The following is a 14,008-nucleotide window of genomic DNA, read 5'->3' as shown; positions in this document are numbered from 1 at the left end:
CGTAGCACTAATAATAGTTGTGAACTCTATATTGAAAATGGGCCTGGGTCTTCCGACATAGGGCCTAGGCTATACTAGGAACATCAGATTTCGGGTCAACCCGAAACCCGACCCAATATTTATTGTCTCCCTCTCCCAAAGCATCGCCAAATCCTTTGGTTTCCTTTCTCCAACCAGTCCATTTTCGCGAGCTTCCGTCTCCAATATGGCGTCGTGCTTGCAAGCATCCATGAATTCTCTGCTTCCACGCTCTTCTTCTTTTTCTTCTCATCCTCCTTTATCTTTTAATTCATCCGGGAGGAGAAACTTGAAGACCTTTCGCTATGCCTTTCGCGCCAAAGCCTCTGCCAGAATCCCTATGCCTCCGATAAATCCCAAGGATCCTTTCCTCTCGACACTCGCTTCTGTTGCCGCGAATTCTCCAGAAAAGCTTCTCAATCGTCCGGTAAACTCTGATGTGCCGCCGTATCTTGACATCTTCGACTCCCCTCAGCTCATGTCTTCTCCTGCTCAGGTGAAATAACTATTCCCTTCCAGTTACGATCCCGACATGATTGATTCTAGGCGTGCTCCGTGTAGTTTTATGTTCTAGTTCCTGCACACATATGTATACGCGTATATCTATGGGATTAGTATTGTAAATTAGAGATATGTATATGCGTATATCTACGTATATGTTCTTACTGTGAGATATACCAAATTGACAGAGCAATACTGTGATTTGATGAGTTTGACAGTTGCCGTATCGTTTGATTCACTGCTTCAAATCCGCTGACGGAGTCAATTTTATTAAAATTAGGTTGAAAGATCAGTGGCTTACAACGAGCACCGACCGAGAACTCCTCCACCAGACTTACCCTCTATGCTTCTTGACGGAAGAATCGTTTACATTGGAATGCCTGTGAGTTCTTCAGTTTCGGGATTCTGATGGAGTTGGTGTTTAGGACTGCATAGACTGATGTTGTTATCTTGACTGGTTTTGTTTTCAGCTTGTGCCAGCAGTGACAGAGCTGGTTGTCGCAGAGCTAATGTATCTTCAGTGGCTTGATCCCAAGGAACCCATCTACATTTACATCAATTCCACAGGGACCACTCGTGATGATGGCGAGACAGTGAGTTTTGAAACACTTTTTTAATCATCTAGACCCTTCTTTTTTTCATTCTTTCTAAATACCAGTGTACAATGTTAAACTAAACAGGTCGGCATGGAATCAGAAGGTTTTGCCATCTATGATTCTTTGATGCAACTTAAGAATGAGGTAATTGTTTATTTTTCGAGTAATCTGCCTGTTAAATGCCATCATGTAAGTAATAAATTATGAATGAAGGACAAGCTACTCGAATAGTTATCAAGACAAGCACTTTATCTTCTCCCAAGTGTTCTCCATTTGAGCCAGTTGTTTTTACTTCTGCAGGTACATACAGTCTGCGTGGGAGCAGCCATAGGTCAGGCATGTCTTTTACTTTCAGCCGGGACAAAGGGTAAACGGTTTATGATGCCACATGCCAAAGGTATACATTTTGGTCAACTGGGGTGGTTCACTCTTGATAACCAGAGCCTCAAAAAAAAATTGTTCAATATGTTGCAGCAATGATCCAGCAACCTCGTGTACCTTCTTCTGGGTTGATGCCTGCCAGTGATGTCTTGATTCGTGCGAAAGAGGTTTGGTTATACATTCATCCTCCCTATATTATATCTTCAGAGTTTGATTATCTCATATTCCTGATTTGCAATTGCAGGTTATAACAAACAGGGATATACTTGTAGAACTACTATCAAAGCACACTGGGAATGTGAGTGCAAACATTCTTTCATTTCATTACTTTGAGTGGGGAAATTTTATGGTTGATTAAAAAGATTCTTATATGTCATTTAGTCCGTGGAGACTGTAGCTAACGTGATGAGAAGACCATATTACATGGATGCCCCAAAAGCTAAAGAATTTGGAGTCATTGACAAGGTAATTTCGGGCACTGTAACTTGCGATGCTGATTTTCTTATGCACATACTAAGAGGTTGAGGTGATTTATAATCATTAAGAAAATTGATTTTCCCTGTCAAGGTTCCCACTCTGCCATTTTTTCTGATGTTAGTCTGGGTTTAAGATGAATATGTTTTTAAACTGTACCAAGTTAAAGCAACAATCTCTAATGTTTCATGGAATTTTATGTTGCTGACACGTATTCCTTCAAATTTGAGACCTTAGTCTTGGAAGAAATCTGCATTTGTCTATATCCTCTGGGTTTAAGGTTCATCTGAGATATATGAAAATTGTTGCCTGGGTTTAAAATTTCCCAAGTTTCCAGTTTGATGTCTCTTGGTTTTGATCTGAAAAATCTGTTTGCTAATAAAAATTTATTATTAAATATGATCTCATAAATTGGTCCCTGTCGGAATATAACAAAACCTTGAAACAATTTCACCAGATTCTTTGGCGCGGTCAAGAGAAGATTGTTGCGGATGTGGTTTCTTCAGATGAATTTGACAAGAATGCGGGAATAAGAAGTGTAGAACAAGTCTAGGTTCAAGTTCTCTTGCCCCAAAACACTGTAAGTGACATGCTTAACTATCCATCAGTACTGTAAGCATGAATATTTTTAAGAACAAGAGAGTATTCTGTGGTCAGTAATGATTGTTATATATGGAAATGCATCTCGCCTGCAAATCATTTGAATGTACGCTTGAAAATCTTATCGGTAAGACTTATTGTTGTACACTATGATTTTTATTAGCTTCTCCTCATTTGCAGGTGTAATGGGGAAGAACAAATAGGCGTGGCTGCCTTGTTTCACAATGGCCGTGGCTGCCTTGTTTCAAATCACTTGGTAAATGTGAATCATGCGATTAGGGAGAATCATACTAAAAGGATCTTGAAATATTATGATGAAATTGTAATGCTGTTTGTTCGTTAGTCAAAGTAAATACAGTCTTCAACTCTCTTTTTTGCCCCCCTCAGATTTCAATATTTAACAGTTTCATACACTTTCATTTTTGTCAGCTTTTTAAGATTTACAGATCAGTTTGGCCAGGTTGAGTAGCATACTAGCATGCAATAGCCAATGGGAGTCATAAAGTTAATTGGTTATTACATGTCGTCCGATGAAATGTAATATGGTTATTAGTTATTACTGTGGTCCGCAGTCAAGTTGGATGCTAGTATATAGGGAATCTCAAAAGTTGGTCTCTGGTGGATTACAATGATTAAGTGAAGTAACACCCGCAATCAAGTCAGATCTATACAGTCCGACATAACGTGTGAATGAGTTTTGGAAATACATGGAGAAAAAAAATCAAAAAGCTCCGATGCCGGGAATCGAACCCGGGTCTCCTGGGTGAAAGCCAGATATCCTAACCGCTGGACGACATCGGAATTATTGTTAGAAATTGCGTAGAAAAATATTTAACAATTAAAGAGATGAAATTTCATGAAGCACTGTTCTTTTCTCCTATTTACATAGAAAAGTTCAAGTTGCAGTCTCAACTTTTGAATTTGGAACCCCTTCACAGTGGTTATAATAGATATCAGCTTGACATAAGTTGCTTTTTCCTTATTTCTTAGTTTATTATTTGCTTTGATAATGCACTTGCATTCAATTATTTTGTGAAAGAATCAATTGCTTATCAGTAGCTACATTTATTCAAATCATAAGTTGCTACTTGCTTGGTTTTGTGCAATATACTAATATGTTGTTATAAATATTAATGATGGATGAATAATATAATTGAACTAAAAGTTCTCCTTATGGAACTCAAACTTGGTCGTAGTTTTCCTAGAGAAATCTTGAGCCAGTCTCTTTAACTCTCCTATGATGCATGTATTACCACAGTAGAAAACTCCTACAAACACAATCGAAAAAGAAATGTAAAATCAAATTTACTAGAAAAATTTATAATAATATAGTATAAGGAATTGTTGTAATAGTGTGACTTACCAACTCGTTGATTAACGTGGTTGACAGCGACGTGCTTGAAGACACTACGCCAATCGGGTCGAGCGAAATGGGTTCGGACCCGAGTGCCCGATACAATGTCAATGCCGCTCTTGGCCTGGTGCAATGACTGCAACATCGTGATTAACGCTGACCTCGCGTCTCCTTCCTCATACACGCTCGTGCAGTAATTATGTAGTTCAATCATCCCCTCACTATCATACTCAGCTACCTCGTTCATGACCTCACTGAACCATTCCAATGATCCCTGCTCTCTTGTTACCCAATAGAAGTAAGCTCTTTTTGTGGCAACATAGTTTTTTATAGGGACTACATTATGGTTAGCGGCTTGTTCGATGGATTTCTGGTTCTTGATGTTGTTAAGGACGTCCCTGATTATACTGATTAATGGGGTCGCTCCGATCCCTAGACCTACCAGAAGCAATACATCGTAGTTCCGGTAATCTTGTGCTGGTGCACCATATGGACCATCGATCAACAGCCTCGGAAACCTTTCCATGTAAATTGTTGATCATTTAGCTAAACTACTTCTTTTTTTTTATTTCTTTGTGAACATGTACTTCTTTTATTTGCTTTTTTCTCTAAAACATAATTATTCAAATCAATAATAAATGCAAATAAATAATAATCAGATACCTGGTTATATTATTGGCTTGACCCATCTCAGCTATGAAGAGTCCACTTTGACTTGTTGAGGGAAGTTGACAAACCTATGGTTTTGCTTAATTTTAATAATTAAAAAAAAACTATGTATAATGCTAATAATCGAATGTTATATGTCATCAATTTATAAATGTTACTCTTGAAAACTAACCTTGGAAAATAAGGATTTGAGTTGCGATGTCCAGTCACCGAGCGTGCGGATATGAATGCTGAGGTAATCATCCCCGGCAGCCGAAGTGATTGAAAACGGATGCCTACAGTATATATATAGAAATTGATGAACAGATGTTGTTGGTTACCATTGTCTATACAAATCTTATGATCTTTTTAGTATTTGTTGATTACCATTGTAAAGGCGAGATGTCAGAACAGTTAACATATATGTACTGTCCACTTGTGTACTTGAACCCTTTAGGCTTCGACATGTAAAGTGAAAGTACATTTCCTGGATATACTGCAACCTGAAAATTAATTGGTTTTAAATTAATGTAAATAAAAACGTGAAATAACCTATTTAAAGCTTTTTTTCTTGTCGAATACACTCTTCTGAACGAATATAGAAATAAGTACCTTCAAAATCTTGACAGCCTTGGCACCTGGTCTAAATGCACGAATCAATCGTTCTGATGCGTACAATAACACGGGAACAGCCAGATACATCCACGTCTGTTCAAATGTTAATAACAAAAACGATTCTTTCATAAAAAAAAATAAAAAAATTATGATCTTTAATTTAGTCAATATTTCTGAAAATATCCAAGTAAGACGCACGAAAAAGTAAAAAAAAAGCATAAATATATTTACGTACCGTCTTGTGGTACCATTCCTTAGAGAGATAAATAAAATAACCATGCACGATTAGAAGCACATAAACGATGACAAACAAATGGTGCGAGTACCAAAACGCATTGAAACCAGTCAATCGTTTCAACGGTTTTGGTAGGTTCGCCCGGTTGCGTCTGAACCACGACTGCGCCAAGACGTAGGCCACAACCATTAGAACCACCATAGTGACACCGGTCCACCCATCTGTCCCTTTCATGAACCACCCGTAATTGTCAGGCCTCTCGTCTCCGAAAAACTTTTTCACCGGCTCAAACTCTACATTACTCGCATGCAACAAACGTGGGAAATCACATGCCAAATGAGATATGGCGTGTAAGCCTATTCCTACCGCGATCCCAAACGCAATAACCTGCTTGGAATAAAATAATAATAATAAGCACTATAACCAAATTTTTATGATTAATTGTATATATTTTTATTCATATTTTTTTGGTTGGATAGTATAATACTAATAAATATAATTTACCTTGTGGAAATTGATATTGTCATCAAATGGAACAACGGACCCAATAAGCTTGGACTTGGTCCTTAGCCAAGTGATAGTGTTCCTACAAACAGGCAATAAAATGAGAGCCATATTGAATTTCAAGGTCTCTGCACTGCCTTTGGCAACGGATACACAGTAGCCCAGCACCTCGAACACTGTTCTGCGTCTATACTGGAGAAATTTCCAAGTGAAGAGAGCGATGCAAATGGATATCCACAATGTCAACACCCAAATCCTTTTCCAATTTTCCATGAAGAAGTAAGATACATTCCTAGCAAATCTTTTCAGCGGGTTCCGATCTTTGGTTGGTATGAGCTTCTGGCTCAACATCTTGCTGAGTGCACGTTTGTTCGCGGACGATGGACTGTTGTCTGATTGGCTAGGAACTTGGAGAAGCAATGTTTCCAAGTTGTGTAACTGCAAATAAACCATTGCTCAATTTTATTGATTAAAGGATTTAACCTGTTATTATTATTTTTAATCAAGTGTAAGTAGATACCGAACCTCAATGTATCCGAGGTTGTCGCGGTCCAGTTCTTCCATGATCAAGGCAGCATATTCATCTACTTTTTCCTTAATCTTTGATAGTTTGTTAGCCGAAGCACTTAATGCAATTATCTACAGTTAAGCCGAAACAATACTTCAATTTCATTTTTTAATTAGGACCGTAACGCTCGAAATAGGGATCAACTTAATAAGGAAAATCGCTATTAAATTTATCCTTCACCTCTTTAACCTCATCTCCCGTAATACGTCCGTCCAAATTCTTGTCCACCCTGATTCACATAAACCACAAAGAAATAACTAATTTTATTAATAGCCGTATTATATTAAATTAAGTTCCATTAAATAAATATAAAAGCATGTTGTAAATAAACTTACATATCAAAAAAGATTTGCAGCCTAGCGTCAAAACTATTGCCTGTGATCTGCTCCCAGAATTCCAATAATTCAGTTTTGGTTATTGACGATGACGTAGTCCCTCTCCTTCGCACCAGCGCCTCATAAAGCTCGTTCACAAATTCGCAAGATTCAACCATTCCTATTTATAATTGAAGTATTTCTTTTATTATTTGGATATTGATATGACTCTTCTTCAAAAAAGTACTTTATACATTATAAGTTTATATATTACGTTAAAAATAACAAAAATGTTATGTTGTATGGTGAAAGGAGCTTAACATTGCTGCAGTGAGATTACCAAACGAGAATATATAATTAACTTCAAAAATGAAACAAAAACTGTACTACTATATATATAGATTACTATTAAGAGAGTTTATTTTTACCTATGCAGTGTCCAAATTTGGATTTGGGGAGCTTCCCTTCAACGGCTAACTCATCAAATCTCTTAGCAACCTCATCCCAGCCTCTGCCAACGGCGTCGTTTTTGGTGATAAACCTCAAACCTCGAAGAGCGAACATAGCACCGGACGACTTACTACGGTCGAGCCGGGGTGAAGCAAACGATAGTGACTTAACCATCGTTTTTAGCCTCCCGGAAAGAACCGACCGAAGTGTCGCCTTGGACTTCATTGTGCTGATGCTATTGTCTCGCACTTGGAGTGTGATCTCGACGTACTCCTCATCAGGATTGCCTGAACTAGTGGCTTCCGACCAAGAGTACTCCATTTCTTTCTCCATATATCTTCTTGCTTTCGCTACATTTACATTATCCCACGCTCTTTTGTATATTAATGCAAATTTTAAGTCATCAACCAACGGATTTTAATGACCATATTAACCTTTGACCATTTCGAGATGTATGATGTACAATTATTTTATTTTCTGTCTCAATCATATATTTGACACAATTACACATATACTGTACCAAGAGAAAATTATATGAATACTTGGTATTTACCATATCTAGTATTTGTAGACGAATTAGACCTCCATTATTTCATCTATCGAAACTAAAATCCATAATAGTAAAAATGTTTATATTGTATTACACCACCATGAGAAATAGAAGAGCATTTCATATTTTTTACATAAAAATAAAATAAAATTTTATATTATTTATCAAAAGCAAACTTAAACAATAGGACCATGTCAAATGTCATGCTAGTATTAGTATTCATATTTAAAAAAACATCTTTTAAAAATCCAATATAATATATGGTCAATTATTAAAGTTTTGAAAGTGAAAATTAGAAACTAGGGCCGCCATTAGGGTTAGTTTGCAGTTTTGTTGTTATCATTTTCTTATTGTATTTTGATTCCAATAAAAATCCAAACACTAAGAGTAGTTAGAAAATGGCAGTGTTCTTATAAATCTCTGTATATTGATTAATTATGTACATGTCTGCCTAATAATTAAATGGAGTGGTTAAGCAATAGTCATGTTCTTCCAAAAAATTACACCTCAGCGCATATGCATTCGTTTTGGCGTCACACTCTAAAAATTCATTAATAACAAAATAAAATATCTTCTTCTTTTTTTTTTACAGCAAAAAAATCTTAATTTAACAAACTTTTTCCTGTGGTTTTTTCCCACATAAGATTCTTAATATTTTACAGAATTTTTATAAACAAAATTAAAAACTCTTATGGATAACTACTATATAATACCGTATATATCTAGAAGTCGTGAAAAAACTTTGGGGAGGTTCTCGGATGATGATCTGATGTGACGTGTCTCCTTGGTATTGGGTACGTTACGTGTGAAAAAAGTCAGGAGCGCGCCATCACAGATTATGTAATTAAGCTTACGTGTCAAGCAATGATTGGAGATAATACTCTACCAAGCTAAATACGAATCGTGGTGAAGTACATATAAATAGACTACGAGCTTTCGCGTATTCTTCAGAACAAACTAGGAAACGTGATCGAAGAAGAGTTCTCAACAACGAAAGATGATTTTTATCAAGGAAAAGACAACGAATATGACGAACAGAGCTCTCGTTTGTTTGGTTTTTCTTATGACAGGTAAAAAAACTCACAAAAACGTATTATTTTTGGAATTTGTGTTTCTATTTTTATATGCTTCAAGTGCTTGAACTGTTTTATGAATCTGTTGGAGCAGCTTTGATGTCAAGTGTGGCAATAGAAGGCGAAGATCAGAAGCTCGGGACGGTGATAGGGATCGATCTAGGGACTACATATTCATGTGTTGGTGTTTATCATAACAAACACGTTGAAATCATAGCAAACGATCAGGGGAACAGAATTACACCATCTTGGGTTGCATTCACTGATACTGAACGTCTCATTGGAGAAGCTGCTAAGAATCAAGCGGCCAAGAACCCTGAGCGGACCATCTTCGACCCAAAACGTCTGATTGGAAGAAAGTAAGTGTTTAGTTTCTTAATTAGTGTCTAGTCCATATATAATCTTTCATGAGCTTTTGTTTATGTTTTTGGGTTTTGTGTTACAGATTTGATGATCCTGATGTACAAAGGGATATCAAATTCTTGCCATACAAGGTCGTGAACAAAGATGGAAAGCCTTACATTCAGGTGAAGGTTAAAGGTGAAGTGAAAGTGTTTAGCCCTGAGGAAATTAGTGCTATGATCCTAACAAAGATGAAGGAGACAGCTGAAGCTTTCTTGGGAAAGAATATCAAAGATGCTGTCATCACGGTTCCAGGTATGATGAGTCATACACTTTTTTTTAACTATGCAGTTGTTATTGAACTAGTCTATTAAAGAAATATAAACAGTCAAATAAAAGAGCGGTGTTGAAGTGTGGTGCCTTGAATGTATGGATGATCATATGGCTTTTGGTGTTTCTTGTTTTGTTTTGCAGCGTATTTTAATGATGCGCAGAGGCAAGCCACAAAGGATGCTGGAGCAATTGCAGGACTTAACGTGGTTCGTATAATCAATGAGCCAACAGGTGCAGCCATAGCTTATGGTTTAGACAAAAAAGGTGGGGAGTCAAACATTCTCGTATATGATCTTGGTGGAGGAACATTCGATGTTAGCATCCTTACTATAGACAATGGAGTCTTTGAAGTCCTATCCACAAGTGGAGACACTCACCTCGGTGGAGAAGATTTTGACCACAGAGTGATGGATTACTTCATCAAACTGGTCAAGAAGAAGTATAACAAAGACATAAGCAAAGATCACAAAGCCCTTGGGAAACTTAGGCGTGAATGTGAGCGTGCGAAACGAGCTTTGAGCAACCAGCACCAAGTCCGTGTTGAAATTGAGTCACTCTTTGATGGAGTCGATTTCTCTGAGCCTCTGACAAAAGCGAGATTCGAGGAACTAAACATGGATTTATTCAAGAAGACCCTGGAGCCAGTGAAGAAGGCTCTTAAAGACGCGGGGTTGAAGAAATCTGATATCGACGAGATTGTTCTTGTTGGAGGAAGCACTCGAATCCCAAAAGTCCAGCAGCTTTTAAAAGATTTCTTTGACGGCAAGGAACCTAACAAAGGGACTAACCCTGATGAGGCTGTGGCCTATGGCGCCGCTGTCCAAGGTGGAGTGTTAAGTGGTGAAGGTGGAGAAGAAACACAAAGTAAGTGACTCTTTTAACTCTCTTTATGACCATATTTGAGTGTTTTCATGTATTAATCATTGTAGCTGAGTTTGCAAAAAAACTAACTTTTATTTTAAACAGATATCCTGCTGCTTGATGTTGCGCCTTTGAGCCTCGGTATTGAAACTATCGGAGGCGTGATGACAAATATTATTCCGAGGAACACGGCAATCCCAACGACGAAGTCTCAGGTATTCACTACTTACCAAGATCAGCAAACTACTGTGACCATCAAAGTCTATGAAGGCGAGAGAAGCATGACTAAAGATAACCGCGAGCTCGGAAATTTCGATCTCACCGGCATTCTTCCTGCACCCAGGTAATCTCTGATTCAATATTGGCTACTAAACCATTTCGATTTTTTTTAGTATGGTTCTTATCTTACTTAAAACGCAAGGAACACATATTTTTCAGGGGAGTGCCACAGATTATGGTGACTTTTGTAGTGGACGCAAATGGAATTCTGCAGGTGAAGGCCGAAGACAAGGTTGCAAAGACGTCACAGTCGATTACAATAACGAACGATAAAGGTCGTTTGACAGAAGAAGAGATTGAGAAGATGATAAGAGAAGCAGAGGAGTTTGCAGAGGAAGATAGGATTGTGAAGGAGAAGATTGATGCAAGGAACAAGCTTGAAACGTATGTGTACAACATGAAGAGTACAATGGCGGATAAGGAGAAGCTTGCCGAGAAGATAAGTGACGAAGATAAAGAGAAGATGGAAGAGGTTTTGAAAGAGGTGTTGGACTGGTTAGAGGAGAATGTGAATGCAGAGAAGGAAGATTACGATGAGAAAATGAAGGAGGTGGAGTCGGTCTGTAATCCGGTTATTAAGTCGGTTTACGAGAAAACCAGTGGAGATAGTGAAGACGACGGTGGAGATGATCATGATGAGTTATAGAGTCAGGTGGTAGAAGATTGTTTGAGTCGGTTATTGACCGGTTTAGAGCCATTGGATTTGCAATTGTTGGTTATTTCATCTTTTTTTTTTAGGGTCGCTAGATATGTAAAACTAAAAAGTTGTTGACATTAGAGAAAGTTTGTGGAATATCTAGATTTTGAGAAATTTCATAAGAACAATGTTACTTTTGCCAATGGGGAGGTCCTTTTCAAAAAACATTGTTTTCTTAGATGAATATATGGAACATGCCCACGGGATGAGCTAATGAGATGGTAAATTGAGAAAATACAGAGCACTATCTATCCTCTGTTTCATTGCATTATATTCAACAGCTAGTGATTGGAAAAAAAGCATAATGTTTCAGTACATTCATTAGCAGAAAAGAAGAAACACAAACACATAATAAACACAGGATAAAACTTGATCTCTCAGGTTCTTCACATGATTCATCAAACGAACAAACATAGAAGAACAGTTAACCTAAGAAATTAAAAGAGTTGATAACATAAGTATAATCAATCAGAAATCGAAATCACCACCCATGTCACCCATATCACCCATATCAGCCATGTCAGACACAGCTTCACCCACCAGCAAACCACCCAATAAACCAGCTCCAAGCCCAAGACCTAGTCCCATTCCAGCCTTGCCATGTTTCTTCGGTTTCTGCGGTTTACCATGAACCTGCTGTTGCGGGTACCCGTATGGACCCTGTGGCGGATACCCTTGCTGTTGCGGGTAACCGTATGGACCTTGTGGCGGATATCCACCTTGTTGCGGTGGGGGATAACCCGGGTAACCTCCTTGTTGCGGGTATGCACCAGGTGGCGGATAACCACCGGGTCCAGCTGGCGGATATCCAGCCTGTTGCGGATATCCGTAAGCACCGCCGTGCTTATCATCATGTCCCGGTGGTGGATATCCGGAAGAAGGACCCGCGGGTGGAGGAGGGTATGCAGCCGCCGGTGCACCGTGCCCGGGCGGGTAAGCGGTGACGGGGTGATCCGTGGTCTTATGATCCAGAGCCGACGGAACAGGCGCGTGAGTAGCACTCGGAGATCCAAAAGTGTACTTGTCACCAAATTTGAAGGAGAACTTGAGAGTTCCTTTGGCCTTCCCGTTAGGCAACCTGACGGCGTAGGTAACCGTCTTCTCCTCGTCGCCCTTGTTCTGATCCAAAAGCTCCTTCACCGGAACGCTAACCTCGCCGACGGGTTTATCACCGGCGATGGGACGATCCGCCACGATCTGGAAAACAAGAGTGAGGCGATTGTCACGGGCCGCGGCGTCGTCGACGGTGAGTTTCATCTGATGCTTCCATTTGGGTTTGGTGCCGCAATCTTTGTCAACATTTGTCTTCTGCTTGGTCCTTGCGTCGCCGTTGATCGAAACGACAGCGTACAAGTCTTGCTTACCGATCAATTGAATATCTTTGAGATCCTCGGCGGATATAATCGTCAGATCCAGCGATCTACACTCCATGATTTACTCGGATCGAGATGAGATTTTTGTTGGCTTTCGAAAGAAAAATTAACTGGGATTGAGATAGTAGATTAGATTGTGTTGATGATGAGGAAAATAAAAAGTGAGGGGAAGAGGGGATGTATATATATATATGCAATTTATACCAAAGTCGGTTTCAAGAATAAAAGAGGGTTTACACACGGGACGGACACGCACAAAATTTCCGTTTTTTTTTTTTTTTCTTTTTTTTGTTGTTAAGGACGCGGTATTTTTGTTTCTTTCCTTTTTTTTTTCTTAATTATAATTTAGATTTTCTTTTTCCTAATATTAGTTTCTTCTTATCTGAAGTTTAATTATCTTGCTGTTTTTGATAAATTATTATTTGACTCAAAACTGAAAAGAACAAAAAATAATAAAACCTAGAAGTATCTAAAGCGTTCGGAGAGACCATGGCAGTATAACACATGCATGGATTATCTATCTCTTCGATAGATTTGTTCAAAAACGATGAGAAAATTACAAATAAGGAATCTTTTGCAAAGAAGAATAATCTCAAGCAAGCATCTTTCTTGGTATCTTCTTTTTCAGTAGTCAAGAAGACTCAAGTAGCAATACGCGTGGAATAATACCCCATAATAATAAGTTTACCATTTTTTGCTTACTCTCAAAGGCGCTATTGGTTTGGTTCTCATCTTTCAAATTCAACGATAGCCTCACCTCGCGTGGCCCTGACGCACTATCCACCATATTCGTTGCTCCTTTATCTCCCTCGCGGTCACCATAACAAAAAAAGAAAATACACGTAATAAGTTCATATATTGGGATGCCCAATTAGCAAATTTTATAAATATAAAAGATAAATTACAAAAAATTTAGCTGATCAATTTATTCTCCATTTCTCCTAGTACATGATCTCACCTCAATACTACTTGAAAGTCTAGACACTCATCAATCATCAGTCACACAACTAAAGATTCGTGACCGCTGAACATTTTTAGCGTTTATTATTCTGAATCATCATCGATCATTGTTATTCTCACGCACACAATTCAAAATCATTGATAACTGGATATACAAATAGTAGTAGTAATTGTTTTTTGTCATTAGCAAGCAACTAGGAAACGAACATGCTTGTATTAATTTACCTTAATTATAACCAAATAAATCTTTCTAATTGAAAATATATCCACAATCCAGGTTCC

The 14,008-nt window shown here is 38.2% G+C and overlaps 4 protein-coding genes and 1 non-coding gene across 5 annotated transcripts; 2 read left to right on the top strand and 3 right to left on the bottom strand.

The window, feature by feature from the left end:
* Window positions 1-156: 156 nt before the first annotated feature.
* Window positions 157-2,991, top strand: LOC17900353 (ATP-dependent Clp protease proteolytic subunit-related protein 3, chloroplastic). Its single transcript, XM_023789546.1, has 10 exons — window positions 157-514; window positions 800-901; window positions 990-1,112; window positions 1,200-1,259; window positions 1,416-1,512; window positions 1,590-1,663; window positions 1,741-1,794; window positions 1,878-1,961; window positions 2,428-2,550; window positions 2,751-2,991. The coding sequence occupies exons 1-9, from the start codon at window positions 206-208 to the stop codon at window positions 2,521-2,523; spliced, it is 999 nt and encodes a 332-aa protein (XP_023645314.1). The 5' UTR covers window positions 157-205; the 3' UTR covers window positions 2,524-2,550; window positions 2,751-2,991.
* A 308-nt stretch (window positions 2,992-3,299) lies between these two features.
* On the bottom strand, window positions 3,300-3,371 carry TRNAE-UUC. Its single transcript has one exon. It is a non-coding gene; the product is annotated as a tRNA-Glu (tRNA).
* A 313-nt stretch (window positions 3,372-3,684) lies between these two features.
* Window positions 3,685-7,613, bottom strand: LOC17900834 (respiratory burst oxidase homolog protein B). The gene is made up of 12 exons (XM_023789857.1): window positions 7,237-7,613; window positions 6,830-6,989; window positions 6,675-6,723; window positions 6,452-6,565; window positions 5,927-6,364; window positions 5,423-5,809; window positions 5,185-5,280; window positions 4,960-5,075; window positions 4,766-4,868; window positions 4,588-4,661; window positions 3,934-4,442; window positions 3,685-3,838 (listed from the first exon to the last, which is right to left on the bottom strand). The coding sequence occupies exons 1-12, from the start codon at window positions 7,589-7,591 to the stop codon at window positions 3,729-3,731; spliced, it is 2,511 nt and encodes an 836-aa protein (XP_023645625.1). The 5' UTR covers window positions 7,592-7,613; the 3' UTR covers window positions 3,685-3,728.
* A 1,167-nt stretch (window positions 7,614-8,780) lies between these two features.
* LOC17899699 (probable mediator of RNA polymerase II transcription subunit 37b) lies at window positions 8,781-11,528 on the top strand. The gene is made up of 6 exons (XM_006306891.2): window positions 8,781-8,878; window positions 8,976-9,240; window positions 9,327-9,538; window positions 9,698-10,420; window positions 10,523-10,760; window positions 10,856-11,528. The coding sequence occupies exons 1-6, from the start codon at window positions 8,806-8,808 to the stop codon at window positions 11,340-11,342; spliced, it is 1,998 nt and encodes a 665-aa protein (XP_006306953.1). The 5' UTR covers window positions 8,781-8,805; the 3' UTR covers window positions 11,343-11,528.
* A 153-nt stretch (window positions 11,529-11,681) lies between these two features.
* Window positions 11,682-12,935, bottom strand: LOC17897712 (protein SRC2 homolog). The gene has a single exon (XM_006305313.2). It carries the CDS (start codon window positions 12,822-12,824, stop codon window positions 11,862-11,864), a length of 963 nt encoding a protein of 320 aa, XP_006305375.1. The 5' UTR covers window positions 12,825-12,935; the 3' UTR covers window positions 11,682-11,861.
* Window positions 12,936-14,008: the final 1,073 nt, after the last annotated feature.

The sequence above is a fragment of the Capsella rubella genome, unplaced genomic scaffold (assembly GCF_000375325.1).
Source record: "Capsella rubella cultivar Monte Gargano unplaced genomic scaffold, Caprub1_0 scaffold_1, whole genome shotgun sequence".
Classification (NCBI taxonomy): domain Eukaryota; kingdom Viridiplantae; phylum Streptophyta; class Magnoliopsida; order Brassicales; family Brassicaceae; genus Capsella; species Capsella rubella.
Note: the sequence above shows the minus strand (reverse complement) of the source record. Positions and strands in the feature narration are given on the sequence as shown.